At 26.8% G+C, this 21,916-nt stretch overlaps 2 protein-coding genes across 6 annotated transcripts in view; one reads left to right on the plus strand and one right to left on the minus strand.

The window, feature by feature from the left end:
- The first annotated feature begins 123 nt into the window (after positions 1 to 123).
- On the plus strand, positions 124 to 3,883 carry LOC126900515 (glutamine-dependent NAD(+) synthetase). Of its 3 annotated transcripts, none has more exons than XM_050676285.1 (3): positions 124 to 312; positions 1,430 to 1,683; positions 1,744 to 3,883. In XM_050676285.1, exons 2-3 carry the CDS (start codon positions 1,435 to 1,437, stop codon positions 3,634 to 3,636), a joined length of 2,142 nt encoding a protein of 713 aa, XP_050532242.1. In that variant the 5' UTR covers positions 124 to 312; positions 1,430 to 1,434; the 3' UTR covers positions 3,637 to 3,883. The 3 variants fall into 3 exon arrangements, with proteins under 3 accessions (XP_050532242.1, XP_050532245.1, XP_050532244.1); XM_050676288.1 differs by lacking the exon at positions 124 to 312 and adding an exon at positions 765 to 890; XM_050676287.1 differs by lacking the exon at positions 124 to 312 and adding an exon at positions 922 to 1,249.
- A 2,803-nt stretch (positions 3,884 to 6,686) lies between these two features.
- Positions 6,687 to 21,916, minus strand: part of LOC126900278 (axotactin) — a 30,298-nt gene continuing 15,068 nt past the window's right edge. For 2 of the 3 annotated variants that reach the window (XM_050675882.1, XM_050675881.1), the window contains exons 16-29: positions 20,363 to 20,588; positions 19,927 to 20,174; positions 19,478 to 19,756; positions 19,273 to 19,422; positions 18,988 to 19,206; positions 18,724 to 18,873; positions 18,512 to 18,662; positions 16,190 to 16,361; positions 15,559 to 15,718; positions 13,670 to 13,848; positions 13,510 to 13,606; positions 10,834 to 11,009; positions 10,603 to 10,759; positions 6,687 to 6,912 (exon numbers count right to left, since the gene is read on the minus strand). In XM_050675882.1, coding sequence (XP_050531839.1) covers positions 6,818 to 6,912; positions 10,603 to 10,759; positions 10,834 to 11,009; positions 13,510 to 13,606; positions 13,670 to 13,848; positions 15,559 to 15,718; positions 16,190 to 16,361; positions 18,512 to 18,662; positions 18,724 to 18,873; positions 18,988 to 19,206; positions 19,273 to 19,422; positions 19,478 to 19,756; positions 19,927 to 20,174; positions 20,363 to 20,588 — 2,459 coding nt within the window. In that variant the 3' untranslated portion in view covers positions 6,687 to 6,817. Of the gene's footprint in view, positions 6,913 to 10,602; positions 10,760 to 10,833; positions 11,010 to 13,426; positions 13,607 to 13,669; positions 13,849 to 15,558; positions 15,719 to 16,189; positions 16,362 to 18,511; positions 18,663 to 18,723; positions 18,874 to 18,987; positions 19,207 to 19,272; positions 19,423 to 19,477; positions 19,757 to 19,926; positions 20,175 to 20,362; positions 20,589 to 21,916 lie in introns of those variants that run through there. The other variant, XM_050675883.1, reaches the window with a different exon arrangement.

The following is a 21,916-nucleotide window of genomic DNA, read 5'->3' on the forward strand; positions in this document are numbered from 1 at the left end:
AAAATAATTGAAAAAATCAAAATCAATCATTTGAATTTGATACTGTTATCACGTAACAGCTGATATCAGTTACTAACTGTCACCAAGATGTTCAATTTTGATGTTTCAAAAACTATTGAACAAACATTTCTTAAGGGACCTGTAAACATATTATTCAATGATCTAAAATTTTAATTTTTTTCTAGTTGAACTGAATTGTTACTTGATTGTTATGTTCAATTTAAAATAATTATTCTACGATATAAAATTAATTTTCTACAATTTCTCTATCAAAATTCTGATATTTTGAAAAGAAAAAAAAATTAATTTGAGGTAAGTACAATTTAATAGAATTGTCAGTATTTATTTATTATAATCAAAAAATGTATTTGAATAATATTTGAGTATTAAAATTAAGTAAAAACTTTTTTTTTTATTAAAATTTTAAATAAAACAATACAATGTTTTCTTGTCAGAAAATTAAAGTATCATATAATGTCAAAATTCAAGTTTTGCTTCTGTGAATAAATTAAATATTAATTTTATTAATAACATATAAACAATTTATATCTAATGTGTAATAAAAAATATACATTTGTATGTATATCATTTATTGAAATTTAAGCCAATACATTTTTGGGGATTTATAAAAAAAATAACATTCTGATATTAATTTTGTTAAGGTAATAATTTAATTTCAGATACTTAAATACTCAAATCAAATGTTGTGACCGGGTTGGTATGTTACATAAAATGAAGAGATAATGCATTTGAATTTTAGTTGCTATTTATTATATTTAAATATATATATACACTTATAATTGACTTTACGACTTTAACGAGTTAATACTTATATAATATAAAAGATTCTGTGAGCAAATTAACAAAAGATTCAGTGGAGAGTCGTCCAGGTTAGACCCTATAAACTATATGAATTTTGAACAAGTAGCTGACTACTACTGATGCATCGCCTCAGGCAGCGGCCATAGGCCCAATACATTGAAAAGGGCTGAGCAAGCATTGAATGTTCCAGAACAACTAGATGCTTGCCTGGTTAATACTTCATATGCAAGACAATAGGGCTTCTGTTCCCATGATTAATATATATTATTAAATTACATACTTACAATTTGGCAACAAAAAGCCAGTTCAAAAAATAGGTTATAAAACTTGGACTTAACATTTTATCACCAAAAATTTGTACATTTTAATCACTCAGTATAGAACTACTCAAAGTCAAAATCAATCAATATAAATTAATTTAATAAAAGTAATATTTATTTTTATATAAAATCTTATTGTTACTGTAGAATAAGACTTAGTATATATCTCCCTAATATTGCATAAATTTTTATTTTGCTAGTTTTGAAAGTTGAAATATCTATGTGTAATTTTAAAATTTTTCTCTTTGAAAGTATTCTAATGTCTAAGTGTATATCATATTTTTCAGAAATAATGGGCCGTTTAGCAACTGTAGCAGTATCCTGCTTAAATCAGTGGGCCTTAGATTTTGAAAGTAATAAACAACGTATATTAGAAAGCATTGAAATTGCTAAACAATCAGGTGCAACTTATCGTAGTGGACCTGAACTTGAAATATGCGGTTACAGTTGTGAGGATCATTTTTTAGAAAGTGATACACTTTTACACTCATGGCAAGTTTTAGTTGAAATAATGATGCACCAATCTTCTGCAGATATAATGGTTTGCTATTAAAGATAATTTTATAGTTATGTTATAACAATCTTTTGTATTGAATTTAAGGTTGATGTTGGTATGCCCATAATGCATAAAAATTCAACTTATAATTGTAGAGTTGTCTTTTTGAACAAAAAAATTTTATTAATCAGACCTAAATTATTAATGTGTGATACTGGAAACTATAGAGAATCACGTTGGTTCACTCCTTGGAGAAAAATACGTACGGTTGAAGATTTTTTTTTACCACGAATTGTACAGAAATATACAGGTCAAACCACTGTACCTTTTGGTGATGCTGTTATTGCCACAGCAGATACTTGTATTGGATATGAAATATGTGAAGAACTGTGGAGTCCTAATAGTACGCATATACCAATGTGTTTAGATGGTGTTGAAATAATAGTGAATAGTTCTGGATCTTACATGGAATTACGTAAATCCTCAATTGTGTTAGATTTAATTAAATCTGCAACATTCAAAAATGGTGGTTGTTATTTATACAGTAACTTAAGAGGTTGTGATGGTCAGAGAGTTTGTTTTAATGGTTGTTCTAATATTGCATTAAATGGTGCATTAATCAAAGTAGGAACACAATTCAGCTTGAAAGAAGTAGAAGTTACATATGCTACTATTGACTTAGAAGATATACGAAGCTATAGAAATGCCATTAAGTCAAGATCTAGTTTAAGTGCTAAATCTTACCAAAGAATAATGGTTTCTGATTTTAGTTTATCAAAAGATACTGAAAGAGTACCAGATCCTATTTTATCAAATTTCAAATGTTTATTACCTGAGGAAGAGATTTCATTAGGTCCTGCATGTTGGTTATGGGATTATTTAAGGCGCTCTAAACAAGGTGGCTACTTTTTACCTTTAAGTGGTGGTGTAGATTCATCAAGTACAGCGTGTATTGTTTATTCGATGTGCAATTTAATTGTTGAAGCTTGTCATGATGGTGATAATCAAGTATTAAATGAAGTAAGAACTATTATTGGTCAAAAAACTTACTTTCCTTCTAGTGCTAAAAATCTCTGTAAGGAGCTCCTTACAACATGTTATTTTGCTACTGAAAATTCATCGTCTGAGACTAAAAAACGAGCCATAGATTTATCGAGTCAAATATCCAGCTATCATTTAAGTGTCTGTATTGATAAAGCAGTTTCTGCAGTAATATCCATTTTTGTAGGATTAACAAACAAAACTCCACAGTTTGCTGTAAATGGAGGTTCTCCGCGAGAATCATTAGCATTACAGAATGTACAAGCCAGACTTCGAATGGTTTTAACATATTTATTTGCTCAACTCATGCTGTGGGTACGAGGAAGACAAGGAGGATTATTAGTATTGGGTTCAAGTAATGTTGATGAAGCTCTTAGAGGCTACATGACAAAATATGATTGTTCAAGTGCTGATGTTAATCCAATTGGTGGTATTTCTAAATCTGACTTAAAAATGTACCTTAAATATTTTAGAAATAAACATTCTCTAGTAGCCCTTGATGATATAATTAATGCTATTCCAACAGCTGAACTTGAACCACTAATGTCTGGACAAATATCACAGTCTGATGAAGAAGATATGGGTATGACATATAATGAATTATCTATTTATGGAAAACTTCGTAAACAAAATTATTGTGGTCCCTACAGTATGTTTTGTAAATTATTATTATTGTGGGGGGATCAATTTACACCTGAACAAATAGCTGAAAAAGTAAAGCATTTTTTTAGATGTTATGCGATTAATAGACACAAAATGACTGTTTTGACTCCTAGTTATCACGCTGAATCATATAGTCCTGATGATAATCGTTTTGATCACCGACCATTTCTCTATAACGTTATGTGGCCATGGCAATTTCGATGTATTGACCAAAAAGTTGAAGAATATTACAATAAAAAAAAGGATGTTTCTAGATACCTAGGATTAGACTCTAAGTATGCTGTTAATGTTTGAGCAAAATTATAGTGGAAAAAACTTATGCTTTTAATGGCTTAATTTAATACTAAAAGTATATTTTTTATTTATTGTAGATGGCATATTGACAATTTTTATACATTTTAAAATTAATAAATTTATAATACTTTTAAATATTGCATACACAAAAAATATTGATATTATGATACAATATCATGTTGACAATTTGATAGAAATATCAAATTTTAATGGTTCAATATATTGTAATATAAATTTAACATGATTATTTGGAAATTCTTTTATTTTTGGTATTTTAGCCAGATATTATACTATTCATATACAAAAATTTAATTTGTGTAAATGAATTTATACTTTTAAAAAGAAGTTTAAGCTTCTTTAGAGCTTAAATATTAAAAAAAGTTTTGTTTTTAATAATAATATTATAAAAACAATATCAATATATCACCAAAATCCAAAAAAATGTGTTTCATTTTATATATCAGAATTAATCTGCTAATAAAATAAAATGATCAATTTTATCTCCTTCTATTTCCCGTTAATGTACTACAGAGGTTGGTACACTTTCACATATAAGGGAATCAAAGATAATTCTTAGCTAGACCAATGATGAACGAGACAGGTATTATGGCCTGTTTGCACCAGAAACTAGAGACCACCATTCAGAACTATCAAAATCTCGTTGGTACTCATTATTATTAATCGGTTGATAATAAATAGAAAAAACAATTGTACTATTGTAACATGACAACAATTTTAAAACTTTAAAATTTTGTAGTTTAAAATACCGTTTTTTCTTAGATACTTATATTATTATTATATAAAATGTACAAATTCACATTTTCTTATTTATTAGGGAAGACCAATAACTTAATGACATACAGTGCGATTATTTTTACTTTATACATTCTTCTTAAAATTATAATAATGTAAAAAAATTATTTTTATTATTTTTGAACGTCATGTATTTATTAATTTATAAGTTATTAATTACTTTTTTTAATACATCCCATTATACTTTACGAGGATGTCAACTTTATTTTTTTAATGTTAACAGATAGATGTTAAAAAAATTAAGTCAATTTTTAACTGACTTATTAAATAGATAATGATCTAATTAACAATATGGTTGGTCGATAACATTTTTTGGACTACTGCTTCGGAAGATATTCATAATTTTGCACCTTGGGGAGAGGAAGAGTGTGGTCGAAAAATAACAAATGATAACTGTAACAACATCCTTGCTTCACTTCCAGTCTATATTTTAAAGTGCTAATCATTTCCAAAGTATTAGATTGAAAGTTGTTACGTTCAGTAATTTTCTTAATTAAATTATTTTTAGCTGAGAAGGAATTAATTTTACTATGATGTATTTATGTTTTTTTTTGTGTGTGTCTGTCACTACTTTTTCTCAGCTACCACTGGACAAATTTTTCACAATGATATGTCAAAAATCACAAATCGTATCTAGTCGAAGACATTACTCTTTTTTTTTTTTTACACGTCCGGCATTATTGTGGGCCATGTGGCATTACTTCAGGGCGGCCCACGCCGTCTTAATAATTCACACCACCACGTGGCGAATCAGCCCGAAATTAATCTAAAGCTAATTCGCAACGTGGTGTGGCCCCCTCCCGTTAACTGGATCCCACAGTGGGAACCGTTAGGGAGGGTTGGCAAAATAACTCACAAACAAAAACACAAAAGCAAGAACAAGAACCTAAGGTACCGGCCTAAACCAGCGCCTCAGGCTCTCCTGTGCCGAGCGGCGTGGCTGCTTCTGTCTTAGGCGGTCCGCTTCCTCTTTCTTTAACAAGACGGATTCGGCGAACGCCTGGACGAGCCTCCACGCCTCCCGACTCCTCAACATCAGGACCACCATGAACCCGACTTGGAACGTGGACCCTAGTCGAGATTCCAAAGAGTTCCGCTCCTGGGTCCACGCCTCATACCAGAAGAGGGTGTGCAGAGCACTATCAGTCTCTCCGAAGACATTACCCTCAAAAATTGAAAAAAATTCCCTCGTTCCCCGTAAATGGGGGAAATCTCTAAAAAAAATTACATATATAAAAATCGCTAATTTTCGACATTTTTTCAGTTTTTTTTACTTAAAAATGTCATAACTTTTTTTAATAACCAAATCGATATAATTTTTTTTTTGTAGATACATGATGCATGGTTCGGACTTTATTTTGTTTTCACAGTGAAAATAGTTACCAAATGCTATTTTTGTGTGAAAATTCTCGATTTTATATTTTACATTTTTAAATTTATAATGCTTATAATTAACTTACTGAAAAGTGTATGAATTAATATAATTTTTTTATGAGAGAAAAATATCTAAGGTTTCAATATAAGAAAAAATTATGTTGATTTCTTAATTTTTGAAAAAGTTATGGAAGTTTTAAGAAAAAAATGACAAAATTTACTGATTTTTATAATGGTAATTTTTTGGGTGATTTTCACCATTTATGGGGAACGAAGGAAATTTTTTCAATTTTTAAGGGTAACGTCTTCAACTAGATATGATTTGTGATCTTTTGACGGTATCGTTGAAAGAAGTCGATTCAGTGAGAGCTGAGAAAAAGTGGCAACAGACACAAAAAAAAAAAAACATAGTAATCGAAGTTAAATTAATTATTAACAACTGATAAATTAAGAAATTTATGAAACTAAATAATAAAAAAAATAATTTTCTTAATATAAGTATTATTTTAAGAAAATTCGAGTGGCTAGTATTAAATAATCACTGTGTTATCGTTTACGTTTTAAAATCCATGTAAAAAATTCAATAATTTTAAATAATCATTCATTTGATTAAAATGGATTTATCCTCTTTCTACTATTATAAATTCAATATTAATAAGAACTGAGTATGTGCATTAACAAACATACAATATTCATTATTATTAATTGTTGTTTTTTAAAACCAACATTTAATTAATAAGTCTATTCATTTGACTAATTGATTTGTAAGAACAAGTCTTTCTTGACTATACACAAGTATTATAAATTGGGTACAATAATTTTTAGCGCCGACTCTATTTATATATTTAAAAAATAATAAAATATAAAAGGCAATATTCAATTTTTATTTTGTAAACAAATGTTAAATATTAAAAATTTCAAAGTACATTATGTGTTTATTTAAAGTCAAAATAGAATCTTTAAATCAATTATGAGTTCATAGTTTTATTAAATTCTAATGGATTGATGTTTGTTCTTCAAAATTTTCTTCCAATATTTCAGAGGATTCTTCAATAGGTTCCCATGTTAATTCAGGCTTATTTAAGTATCCTATTCGTATGCATAAAAAACAAGATTTAATATAGCTATTAGAAATTTTTTTTATTATGCTTATACTTATCAAATTATAAACTTCTGAAAAGTTCCAAATGTTATTAACTAACGATAGTAAAAGAAAATATACGTATGTAAATGGTTAAACAAAAATTGAAGGACTTAATAAAACAACCAAATATGTTCTCTTTTAAATTTTTTCAGAAGTATTTATTGAAAAAATGTTCCCCAGTATCAATTATATTAGTTTTATGTAGATTGAATATTTCCACAAATAATCTGGTTATAAAACTCGTATTTGTATTGAAGTATGCAAAAAAATATTACTCAAAATTAAAAAACAATTCTTTTGTAAAAATTTGGATTTGCCTGGTTGCACTAAGTCCTTCAATTGTGTGTTCATAATTAAATATGAACTCAGAGGTATCTCCTAGAACTATAGCCACTTATTTTGTAGAACAAAAATAAATCTATAATAATAGTAAGTTAAAGGTATCAAAAATTTTTTTTTAGAACTATTTGCGTCTTGAAAAAATTCTTGATCCGTGCCTAGGTGCAGACTGGCAGAGTGGGGGCATATGGCGATTACCGCCCTCTAGAATCGCTATGCTTAGGCTTAACATAGCCACATGATCAATTAAGTAATACCTAAAAAATGTTCCCTTAAAATTTTTGAGTTATAAATTATTTTTAAATTATGAATAAAGACAAAGGTAATGTTTGTTGTTATAATATATCAGTAATAAGAGTATACTTTTATCGACATAAAACAGCTATCACTTATTATCAACCACATAATGCATAGGGAATGTTCGTTTTTAGATGTATATGGTTGGGTTGTATATATGTGACCCTATATTAAAAACACAGCTAAATAATTCAATGAAAAATAGTTTATTCAAAAAACAAAAATAAAAACTAGGAAGAGGTTCGTTTATAAAATGTTTATCTAAAACTGCCATTTATAACATTTTAACAGTTACTGGTAATTTAATAAAAATAAAATTGCTGACGAAGTAACACTGTCGGAATAATATTCATTAGAGATGGACTTTTCTCAAGATACAGCCGTTATAGCTCAGTTATGGATTTGTGCGAGATATATTTTAAATGGAAAAATTAATAAAAGAATAATTGCTTTAGTAGAATAAAATGTGATACAGGAGAAGCATTGTATAAATAAAGATTTAGAATTCTTAAATATTTCTTTAACTAATATTTTATGTTATAATCATATTGATGGTGCTGCTAATATGACCGGGAGTTATATTTATAGTTCAAGCGCATTTGAAAAAAATTGCACCAGAATCTCTTTACACATTGTCTTATCACGTATTAAACTTAATTGTCACTGATGTCACTCGTGTTGTTTAGCTGTTCAAGATTTGTTTAATTTATTACAAAAAATTGGAGTGTTTTTTTTTCTGATTCTTATAAGAAAACTGGAATTTGGAAAATTTGTTGTCAAATATTTCACTGGACAATACAAATTGAGAAAAATAAATATCCTTGCGTAAATTACACAGTAACTCAAAATATGGACGATATTCCAACAGAATTTAATGACAACTTGGAAAGTATTTCTTGTCAGCACGGAAATAGACTGTTGCAATTATCCACCACATTTGTTAGAATTTTTATATAAATATAATTTACATACGTCAGCATTTTCAAACTTATACATAGCGTACAAATATATTCTAACCCTCTCCTGCACTCAAGAAAACTGTAAACGAGGATTTTCTAAATTAAAAATAGATTAAGAAATACAATTAAGGAGGATTTATTAGAATATTTTATGTTCATCAGTTTAGAATCAGATATGATTAATACATAAGTAATTATAGACACAATTGGAAGAAGCTCTAGACCATTTACATATTTTTTAATAGAATTAAATTTTCATAGTATTTTTAATTAAAATATTTTTAAAAGGTTTTAATTATTTTTATGTTTGTATATGTTTGTTGTTAAACTTTGTTAAAATAAAATAATATGTTACTCTTAACATTTTTATATGTTAAAAAGAAGTTAATTGTTTTTTTTAATAAAGTAAAATAAAATACACTATACAATAATGTTATGATATACTGTGTATATCATTATTGTCATAATGTACTATTTATGACTTTAATTAATAAATCACATAACATAACGTATATACCAATATAACATTAAGATATATTCATTTTTTAAATGTTTCAAATATACTAATGAAATTTTGTATAAAAAAATCATATATTAATTATATAAAACAAACAGTAAGTAATAAACAATATGTAATTGTAGCACACAAGATGTAGGGTAATAAACTATGTGTAATATATTATGTAAGAAAAGTAGTTATTGACGAAAATTTTATAAATAATATGTAATAAATTACTACAAAACGATTAATAAACATATTATGGTAGTGTCGGTGATCACTTCTTGCCTTTGAAAATACTACAAAACTTAATATAAAAAGCACAAAATAATGAGCATTCGTTACTCTGATGGTGGTCAGAATGCTCTCACTCAGTTAGTCGCGCTCAGATGCGATCAGTCATTATATAAGGTACACACAAAAAGTGATCCGCCGCATCCGTTTTATAATTTTATAAGAAAAAAGAATGTCTATTGTATTTAATGGAAATATCAAGGTAGGAAAATAACAAATCCCCAAAAGTATATAAGGTTTAAAATTAAATTTTATGAGTACATATATTAAGTAGGCACAAAAGAAAATCCAGTGGTCATCAATGATAAAAAATCTACCAAGTAAATTTAATGAATCAATAATTTTTGTACGGAGTTAGTTAGCAGAGTTATACTATTGATACGTGTTTATTTCAGGAGTTCAGTAGTATATCATTGATAACCGTCAATACTCGTATCATTATTGTAATAAAGAGTGTGACAATTGATTATAGTAAATTTAATATTAATAAATAAAGATCACTTTATTTATCTATCACTTTTTATCTTTCTTACAAAACCCTCGTACTCATACCCTAAGTAATAATATTATTAAAACAACAAAAATAGCAACTCACCACCCACAAACAAACATTTTTTTTTCTTTTTTTTTTTTTAAGTTACTACAATATACTTTTTTTTGGACCTCATGAAATAAAAAAAGGCTCTTTAACTTCATAATTGGGCCTCCTAAAATTTCCCTGTATCGTGCCTTTGGGGTCCCAGTCCGCTCCTATCCGTGGATGGTTTTTAGCCATTAACTAGAGATTTTAAAAAGCGCAAATGTATAAAAATTTGTCTGGAAAAAATTATGAAATAGCTTAAGGAATATTCAGATTTTTAAGAATTCATTAGTACACTAAGATATCACTAGGCGACATCAAAACATTTTCCAAAATATACATTCAAATAGGTAACTTGAAAAACTTCTCAATTCCTTATTCAACATTTGTTCATAGAATATTCCTCATTCCTAGGGTATTTTGTTTAAAGTTAAAGAAATCGATACAAAAACAAGATAACTCCATTTTTTAAGAAGCTAAAAAAATTTGTTCTTATCATTTATTCTTACCTAGTAGAAAACTAAAAAAGCTATATTGTTGATATTATTTATTATAACTATTTTTATAGTCGTCACTTTAATCTTGATTGAAAAATGTCAACATTTAATTTTAAAATAAAAATGGAGTAGTCTTCTTTTTTTGCACTGAACTCGTTAATCAAGCTAACCTCGTATAGTAGAATGTTTAAATCTGGGCTCAATTCGAAATTCTTTTGCTTTTATTCCATCATTTTCTTCGGGTGGGGCGTAAAACCGTAATGTTGGAAGTGGTTGCTTGCTCAATGTTTTCATTTCTAACGTTATTCCATTAACTTGCTTATCATCCTATATATATATTTTTTATAATTTATTTGAACATATCGATTAACTAAATTTATCATAGAATACTTTCCACGCACCACTTTATTGATTTTGTATCCTTCCTGCATCTGAATTGATTGTCTTTTATTCCTTGCTATCTCTGCATTAATTTCTTCATCACGACGCTTTTTCCATTGAACGTGTGTGCAATAAGCATGGTATGACACCGACACAATAATAAGGAAGAGAAAACAAGACATGATCAATACAATAACTGTAAACATCATATAATAAATACAATTTATGTTATTAAATAATAATAATTGATCATTTGTAACTAATATTGTTTAAAATTAAAAATATTAATTTAATACTAAAAGATACTTAACTCAAAACGCCACAAAAATACTGAAAAATCAGTAAGGGTTGGGTTGGGTTGGCTAAAAAATTAGTAAGGACTTAAAGCAGAATCTTGGTGCACTCCTACTCTTACCCTAAAATCTTCTATTACTCCCACACTTTTTACCTTGGTATAAGTGCCATCGTACATATCTTCTATTATATTAATATACCATTTCGGTACTCCTCTTCTCATTAATGTCCACTTAAAAACCTCTTGGTACTCTATTATATGCTTTCTCCAAATCTTTAAATACCATACACAGCTTTTTCTTCTTTTCTATTAGTTCCTTCGCAAAAAATAATGGCTCCATTGTTGACTTACCAGGCATATATCCAAACTAGTTTTTAGATACCGACGTCTCATAAGCTTTATGTCTCTATAATTTCCACACTCTTGTATATATGTTTTGCTTTAAAATATCGGGACTACAGTACTATTCCTCCATTCTTTTGGAATTGCCCTTCTAATAAGATTTTATTAAAAAGATTCTTCAACCACTTTTTACTAATACCTCCTAATATTATCCATACTTCTACTGGCATTCATCTGGTTCTACTGCTTTATTCTTTTACATTGATGCCACAGCCTCCTATATCTCTTTCTCACTAATTAAATCTACCATTTCCTCGTTCCATGAAATATACTCTAATGTCTTTCTTGGATACTCCTCATTGAGTGATTTTTAAAAATACCCTTTCCAACTTTTTTCCATATCTTCATCGCTCGGTAGCAACCTATCATCATTTTTTATATATCTAACATAGTAATAATCTTTAGACCCTTTTTTTCTTACTTTTGCAAGTCAATAGACTTTTTTTTTGCCTTCCTTTGTCCCTAGCCTATCATACAACTCATCATACCTTTTAAATTAATGAAAAAAATATTAATGATAGCGATCAATTTTTTCTACCTAAAATATCTAAAATTATCTACCTAATAGTATAATGGTTTATCGATTAAAAATATTTTCTTATTGCTTGTCAAAAAGGGAAATACCGATCAAAATTAATTGGTTAATAACAGTCACTTCTAGAATGACTGGTGTTATCCCATTCTTGATTAACATGTGAAAATGCAAGTAAATTTTAAATTTAAATTAGTTTATTCTGATTAGATGCCTCGTTCTTATAAAAGACTAAGTATCACAGGAAATTTGAGTTCAGAATCTTTAATCGTAGCAATATTAAATATTAAAATAAAAATAATGAGCATCCGAAAAGCAGCTCAACATTATAATTTGCCCTATAGCACTTTACAGAACAGACTAAAAATCGATAATATTAAAACAGTAATAGTAGAACAATTATCTATTTTCACCTCAGAACAAGATTCAGAAATTACTAAACATGTTTTAAATTGATCAAATTTGTTTTATGGGCTGTCTCACCAATTCAATTGAAATCAGTTGCATTTGAATTTGCAGAAAAAAAAATATCACACATCCTTTTAATGCACAGAAACAATTAGCCGCAGTAGACTGTGTTATAACTTTATTAGAAGTCAATGTACAAAAACCTGAGACCACGACTATGAGCAGAATATCAGCTTTCAACAAAGTAGAAGTAGGACTATTTTTCAAAAACTTGGAAGGATTCATAATTAAAAAACCCAGCACAGTAGGGTCGCTAATTAATATAATATATATAAAAATATACCAAATGAAAGGTAAAGACAACATGCATCTACGAAAAAAAAAATTATATTGATTTGGTTATTTTTAAAAAAGTTATAGTAGTTTTAAGTAAAAAAATTGAAAAAATTTCGAAAATAAGCAAATTTTAAATTTGTAATTTTTTTGGAGGTTTCCCCCATAAATGGGGGACAAGGGAAATTTTTTCAATTTTTGAGGGTAATGTCTTTGACTAGATACAATTTGTGATCTTTTGACGTTTCGTCGAAAGAAATCGGTTTGGCGAGAGCTGATATACTATTACTTTCTCAGCTTCGCATGGAAGCTAAAAATAATTTATGACATATTGAAACAGAATATTGCGCTTTCTTTATTAAGAAAACATAATAAAATATAAATTTTTACTTTAAAGTCAAATGTTTAAAAAATCCAAAAATAAAATGTTTGATCAAATAAAAAATATTATTGGAACAAAATGTTAGTTACTATTTTCTCTATTATATTATCAAGTTAAATTTAGTAGTTCCCATTTAGAAAAATTAAAGATTTTTTATTCATGAAGAGATAAAAAAAATTATTTGACTACATAATTTTGTAGTTTTTTTAATTTAAAAGTATGAAAAATGTTCAATAGTTTCTGAGAATATTTGTGTCTTACCAAAATTTGATCACCCTGTATATTAATCGTAATTTACAATAACACAAAAAGTATCTTGATATTTAAATTAATGTGTGAATTACTATTAAATGTGTTGTCCTGTTGAGTTAAAACTTTTGCATATTTTGAATCATAAGACATTCGAGCTGGTGGATCTAAAACCCAAGTTTGTTCTACTCCCTGAAAAAAGTTATCGGATCAAAATTAAATTAGCGAAATTACATTTTCATTGGAAACACATACATAACTTATATTTAGTGAAGGCCCAGGTCTTGGTTTATGAATGTCATCAAATGAAGCACATTGAGCACTGCGAACTCCTTGTGAATTAGTTACGTTGACTTTTTCACTACCAGTTTTTGTGAATAACATATATTCATCTAATGGTCTCATATTGTTGTAATTAACTTCCAAAATTACATCTTAAATAACAAATAATTATCACTAGTTATTATTCGAACATAAAAAAGTTACAAGATAACATTCATGACTATTGTTGTGTAAATTATTTTGAAAGGTAATTTGATCATATTTTCAGTTATTTTTGAAAAATTAAAAAAATTTAATTGACTTGAAAAAATAAACTCTGGCAATACTTTTACGCTACCTAAAAAATTATTAAATTACTGGTATGCGAATTTTTTTTTAATAAAAAATAAATGAGTTATAATTCTAAACTGAAAAATCAATACGAACTTTTATGAGTAAACGTATACTATTATTTAATGAACATTATTTTAGTTTTAATAAATTTATGTTAAAACTTTTAACATAAAAGATTATTTTTATTTGTTTCATAAATTTTTATAAAATTGGATACATTTAATCTAGTGTTGCCTTAAAAATTAAGGTAAACAATTTTATTATAATGAATATATAACCTAAAATAATGGATATTTGAAACTTGCAAATTTTTCTAAAATAATAATAATTCTTTTCTGTTTCGTAATAAACTAGGTCAAATATAAAATCGCATATCTAAAAATTCACTTTAACTACCCATTCATCCTATTCATGTAATCAATTTATTTAACAAATTTACTTATTGTACGCATTATATAGATTGTAAATATACAAATAAAGAGAATATTTTATCAAAAAAATTCACTTTGAAGTTTTAGGGTCATATTTATAGTAATTTCCTATAAGTAAGCTGTACTTAAACTATCTAAATAATTGCTTAAGAATAGTTTTTTTAAAACGTTTCATAAGTATCAATTATAAATACCAAACTAAAAAATCTTCCCAGTTTATACAGTGGTTTTTCTTCTCAAAGACGTATTTAAGATTTTGTGATCTTGGAGAAAATATATTTTAATACCCTATATAATCTTAGTTTATTAAAATTTAGTTAATAGAAATACTTTATTTTGCCAATACAATAAATAAATAAATAGCGAATTACTCCCAATATATACCTTAAAATTTACTAACCGAAGTCATTATACTTTTGATTATCGTTTAAATACGCCAAAAGAAATTTAACATGAATGTTATTACATGGATTTATAATTTATTCAATAAATATTATTATTAATTTACAAAATCATTTTTACAGAGTTAATCCTTTATCATAAACTACTTAATTAATCGAAAAATAAAAAATAATATTGATTATTTTTTTATTGGTTTGTGTTTAGCTCTATGTTTTTCAATTTTTTAATAATAAAGTATCTCTTTTGTTCATTCTTTAAACCTTTTAAAAGAATTAATTTCGTTTCAAATGGCAAAATAAATATTTAGCCAACTTTTTACTAAATAATGATCTAATTAAAAAAATGTTCGGTCGATTATAAATTTTAGATCAATTATTTAGTAGTATTAACATTTTATATTTAGGCAGGAGGAGGAGAAAGCCTGAGAAATATCTAGTGATGAAAGTAATAACACCCACGTCTCACTTCCAGTTATTATTTTAATTATTAATAACATAATCTCTGTATATTATTTGTGATTATTTCATATTATACAAAATCTATAATAATTTATACTTTGAAAATGTTTAAATTGTGTTCAAAATTACTTTGTTATTAAGTAATGAAATAACGTTCATGTTTTAACATAACATGTTTTAATTTCGGTAACAATATATGCAGAGAATTACACCACTCTGTTTATGATATTGAACATACTTGAGATGCATCCACTATAACTTGTATAAGAAGCAAATCGAGGATCTGTAGTATTGAGTCCACCAATTTGGACTTCATTATCTCCGGCTGTAATATCTGTTAAAGTATCTGTTAGACTTAAGACTGGAATTTTTTTGAGTTCTACCGGATCTCTATCAACCTTATATAGAAATAGTTTACATTAATTTATTAAGTTAAATAATGCCAGAAGATTGTTAAAATTATCTGAAATTAAATTATGGCTGGTATATAAAAAATCTAACAATTATTAGAAGTTATTATTATCAAAGGAAACAGTATTCAAGTTAGTACTGAACACGTCTGTAACATAATGTTAAAATGTCACTAGTTGTATTACAACGATAATGGAACTTTTTTTTATTATCTTTTTTGGGTGACAGGGTTGTCATACGCAAATTTGTTGATTTAATGCTCATTACGAAAAAAAAAGTTTGTAATTTTTATGTTATTTATCCCGAGTGGGATAAAATTGACAATTACATTATTTTAAATATTTTACAAGTGATTCCACCACCATTCTCCCTTTAGATCTTCCAGTCTTGATTATACTTTATCGTACTTATTGTAATAAGTATAGAATTTTTATTCTATAGAATTTACAATTTCATACCATTAATACTGAACTTGATTCAGTTCTTTTGTAATACACCGAATGTCTTGCTCCATTTAAAAAATTTCTATCTTTTATACGAGCACCAAATGCTCCACCAGTTCCTTCACGGTCTTCTTCGAAAATCATTTCTCCTTTCTCATTCAAGGCGACAATTAAATAATAACTTCTCCTAGTGATACATAAATAGTGATGTAAATTTTGAAATTGAAAAAATTTTTAGGACTTTATGTTTACTTAATAACTTAATCGGTCATTTATATTAAAAAATTATTTAACAAAAAACTGTTTTAAAATCTAATTCTAACAGTACAAAATAATAATAGGACTTCAAATATTAATTCAAAACATTTAATTAATAATAATAAATTTTCCAATCTAGCATATTATTTTTATTATTATTTTTTTTTAGGGAATTAATTTGTAACATGTGTATTAAAAGTAATGCTAATAGTATAAATTAATAAATTTGATTATAGAAACCCTGTTTTTGGACTTTTATAATGTTGTAAATTATTTATTCGAACAATACTTTAAGAAATGTTAGAGTGGGGTTTTAGAACTATGCTCTTTTTTATTAGCCTCTTCAAAAAAAATTAAAACTTAATGTTAATATAAGATAATAGTCTCACAGCTATAATATATTAATTATTATTATTATAAGAACTCAAGTAATTGGCGCAGCCAGAGGCGCCACTTTCCTCATTAAAAAGGTCCAAAAAAGGTTTCGTCGAGACTATTAAGAAATCTTGGCTATGTCACTATCTCAAACCAATTACACATTTCAATCACGAATTATAAAGGTAATATGTTAATTTTTCAGGAATCATGAAAAACTGTCTAGAATATGTTGTGTTTTCAACAGTAAACTGTATTTTTAAAAACACTATATTTGATTTTTGGATTATTATCATTTTGAATTATGTAATTAAAACTTAATATAAAATAATAAAATAGATTTATCTCTTTTCCAATGTTAACTATTTGTCTAATGAAGCCAGCTAGATAAACAAAGGGTATTTTAGAAAAATTAAAAAAAATACACATAAACTTTCTTTATAAATATGTAACATTTAAAACATCAAAATACAAGTTATAGGCACAATACATACCATAAAATTTAAAATAATATTTTAATAAATAATTAAGGTAGTTACGCTTTTTAATGGTTTTGAACAAAATTTTTTTTTTTTATTATGATACATAATTATTTTTTTTTTATAAAACCGCTTGTATTTTATTGTTTTGTATTATACGTATAATACAACATCATACGAATTGTGTTATAGGAATTACATCACTGTATACAGGGTGATTTTTTTATCATAACCCACTCAATTACTTACAGAATAATAATAATTTAAAATTTTTTTTTTATTACTATCTTTAGTTACACATTATTCTTGAATTATTAACTATGTAATACTTTTTAAGTTCATCCCTTATGCCTGGTAAGGGTGTCAACTTTGTTTTTTTAAATGGTAACACATATTTTTAATTTAATAAAATGTTTGAGTTTTTAATTCAATAGTAAATGGCATTTGAATTTTTAATGAAACTTAATTTGTTTATTAGATATAAACATTTAAAGTTTCAAATTTTTGAGTTAATATATAGGTATAATACACAAGGGATTACAAATACAGGTAGCTAATTGATTTTTTATGAAAACGATATTAGTTGGTACACAGCATTGTTATTATNACATCGATATTAGCAGGTACACAGCATTGTTATTATCAATGATAGTAAGGTACATTGTTGTGAGTTTATAAATACACTAACTGACAATACAAAAAGTATATCTATTGATAGTCATAATTGATAATAAACAATCCGTGACTGTGATAGCAATATCATAAAAAACCAATTAGCTACCTGTATTTGTAATCCCTTGTGTATTATACCTATATATTAACTCAAAAATTTGAAACTTTAAATGTTTATATCTAATAAACAAATTAAGTTTCATTAAAAATTCAAATGCCATTTACTATTGAATTAAAAACTCAAACATTTTATTAAATTAAAAATACGTGTTACCATTTAAAAAAACAAAGTTGACACCCTTACCAGGCATAAGGGATGAACTTAAAAAGTATTACATAGTTAATAATTTAAGAATAATGTGTAACTAAAGATAGTAATAAAAAAAAAAATTAAATTATTATTATTCTGTAAGTAATTGAGTGGGTTATGATAAAAAAATCACCTTGTATAAATGATAAAAGTTATATAAAAAAAATTTAATTTTAACCTAAACACCAACAAACACATCAAAAATCTACAATAAAAAATACTACTGCGATTGCATCGACTTACTTGTTTTCTGTTTGAATTAGCAATAATACTGTACTACGTTGCCTTTTATCGCTACTCGAGAAAGCAAGATTTAATTTAACTTGAGTGACAGGTCCTTCGAGAAGGAATTTACGTCTTAAGACTGATAAACCACTAAAGTCAGCACCTTTATCTATTTTATAAACATTCTCGTTATTTAATTACAAAAATGGTTATTATTTTAAACACATTACCTAAACCACAAAAATCTCCATAGTAAGAAGTATGCTCACAATCACAAGAACTACCTCCTTTTTCAAAATTTTCTATACAAATCCCTTTATTTTTACATGGCTGTTGCTCGTCACATTTCATATTACAACCAGAAATTATCCCTCGTAAATCTATTGAGTTAAAATAAAAAGGAAAATGATTGAAATATCTTTAAAATACTTAAAAACATTATTATATAATAACTTTTAAATCCCATAAAATTTTTTTTTTAAACCCATATTTACCTTTCTCTTTTAAAGTGTTAAAAGAAGAACTAGCTAAGCCAAGACTACTGAAGCTGACAACAAAGTCATCAATTTTTAATCCTCTAACGCAACCAACGTAACCTGCTAATTTCAAAAGCTCCTTTTTGCTACTGATTAAATTTTCAGGGTCAAATCCACCAATATTAACTTGAAAGTATTCTGTAGGAGGAGCTGGTGGTCTTTGTGGAGACAAAACCTCTAAAATAATACATGATTACTATTTGTATGTTTTAAATATGGCTTATTATTTTTACTAATACATACCCAATTCTGGATTAATCCAAGGTTTACTAGTATAATTCACTAATAAACTTAAACTCACAGGAACAGAACTGTTGGCGTCGTTAACATGTAATGTTGTTGTATTTTCTGTTCTTACTATGGCTAATTGAATAGATTTTCCGCGGTTTAATCCTAAAAGCTAATTTAAATAAGTAAATAATTTAAAGACCAGATTATTAAAACTTACCAGGATATTTTACAGTAATATTATATATTTTATGACGGTGATTAAATACAAATACCACAGAATTTCCATTCAAAATAAATAGCTGAACAAAATTATTTAAATGATCATTTGCATGAAGAATCAATGCATTTTCATCATACGTTCTTAAATTCATCAGTATGTTTTTTGTTAATAGCTTATAATACGATTCTTGACTTAATTCAGTGATATTGTTTATAAAATAATTTCGCTTAAAATATGATTCTCTTGTAATAAAAGTCAGTCCTTGAGTGTTAATATCTAAATTCAGATAGAAAGTTGTCTATATTTATTAAAAATTTGTATTGGTAGTTAAATTTAGATATAAATATGTAATTTGAGTAACTTAACTATATAATAATATATTCTTATTATATAATTATTGTATTGGGTGTAATTTTGATTATAATAATGAGTTAAACTGACTTAACTATTTTCACAATAAATTCCGCTATAAGCCCAAGGATTTTCACAAACACATTGAAAGGTGCTCCAAAGTTCTTTACATTTTGCACCATTCTTACATGGATTAGGTGCACATGATGGTTTACATTCTTTAATAATTTCTGATAAATGCACGCTCATGTAAGAATAAATATCAAGTATTTCACCATTTACTACTAAACCACGAAAACAGCCAATCAAACCTTGACTAACTGATGTAACTTGAAGTAAATCTCTAAAAAAATAAAATAAATATAATTAAATATATGTAAACAGTAGTAGAGCATTAAACATCAAAAGGATTCCTTTTGTTTTGGATATCCTTCTCAGTAATTATTTCAAAATTTAAAAAATCTATTGTAGATGTGTTATATAATCAAAACACCTTTACAGAAACTTAAACAAAAAATAACTGACACTTACTCTGTAGCACCTCCAATATACATGCTACCCTCAAATGGTCCAAATTTTTCATTCGGCAGTAAATCAATCATTTCATAATCCGTATTGATCATAAAACGAACGTGGTGTGAGTTGTAATCAATCCAAATTTTTTGCCATTCTCCGTTATTTAATCGCCGTCTTGATTTTACTTCCATTTCTCTCGACTTTCCAGAATTTAATGTGAAATTAAAAGTTAGTTTGAAATCTAAAAGTAATAGATTGATAATGTAATATTGGCTTATTAGTAAAGGTTTCCATAAGAAATATTCTAAATATCGGTTGGTATTTAATCTAAAACCGAATAACAGACTGCTTTTTTAGTACTCGATTTTATAAGTTATTCGATTTTTCAGTACTAATATTTTTCCTTGCATTACTGATTCTCGCCAAATTATTAGACAAAAAATATTAAATGTTTTTACTAAATAATAATTATGTTTGATGACAATATTTTCAGCCATTGAATATTAGTGATATTTAATGCACTTGACATTTACTCGATCACCGAGTACCTGATCTCCTTTTATAGGATTCGAATTTTATTCAGTTCTCAGTTTTCATATTAATCTTATTGACCGAAAGAACTCTAGTTTTTATAGATCCTTTGTAATAAAAAAAAAACCATCACAGGGGGGTCGCGGCACAGTGGTGACGTGACATATTNAAAAAAAAAACCAGCACAGGGGGGTCGCGGCACAGTGGTGACGTGACATATTTGGATCAAGTATAATGATATCTGACAGTGATTAAAATCACTATCCAAAAAAAAAACGCTTCGATGCAAATCTTTAGATAGTGTTTAATTTTAAAAAATTGGTGGATTATTCGAAAAGCCACATGATCTGCTAGTTCCTTATTAATATCCTGATTAAGATAAAGTATGTCGAATGAAAAAGAGATTATTAAAAAATATTATTTCTCATGAAAAAATTGTGTTGATCCATACACTTTTCAATAAGTTATGACATTTTAAAGTTAAAAATGTAAAATATAAAATCGACAATTTTCACACAAAAATAGCATTCGGAAGCCATTTACACTACGAAGACAAGTCCAGAGGTCAAATTTTTTTTTTTCATAATAAAGAACATTACATTAGCTTTAATTTAAGATATATATAAAAGTGTCAGACCTTCCGAAACATTTTCAAAAGTTAAGTTGAAAAAGTTAATTTTTTGTGAAAAAGTTGTCATTTTAAATCCCCCCTGTGAGCAGATAAAGTGTTATATTTACAAAAAAAATATCTTAAATGATAGGTAAAGACATCATGCATTTATAAAAAAAAAAAAATATATCGATATATTCATTTTTGAAAAAGTTATGACTTTTAAGTAAAAAAAATTGAAAAAATGTCGAAAATAAGCGAATTTTAAATTTGTAATTTTTTTGGAGGTTTCCCCCATTTACGGGGAACGAGGGAAATTTTTTCAATTTTTGAGGGTAATGTCTTCGACTAGATACGATTTGTGATCTTTTGACGTATCGTTGAAAGAAATCCGTTCGGTGAGAGCTGAGAAAAAGTGGTAACAGACA

Source organism: Daktulosphaira vitifoliae, unplaced genomic scaffold (genome assembly GCF_025091365.1).
Source record: "Daktulosphaira vitifoliae isolate Bord-2020 unplaced genomic scaffold, ASM2509136v1 Scaffold_3, whole genome shotgun sequence".
In the NCBI taxonomy this organism is placed as follows: domain Eukaryota; kingdom Metazoa; phylum Arthropoda; class Insecta; order Hemiptera; family Phylloxeridae; genus Daktulosphaira; species Daktulosphaira vitifoliae.

Excerpts from the sequence above, each read along its gene's own strand:
- LOC126900515 (XM_050676285.1), top strand. The coding sequence starts at position 1,435 with ATGGGCCGTTTAGCAACTGTAGCAGTATCCTGCTTAAATCAGTGGGCC. Across the intron at positions 1,684-1,743 it reads AATCTTCTGCAGATATAATG|GTTGATGTTGGTATGCCCAT; the intron begins GTTTGCTATTAA and ends ATTGAATTTAAG.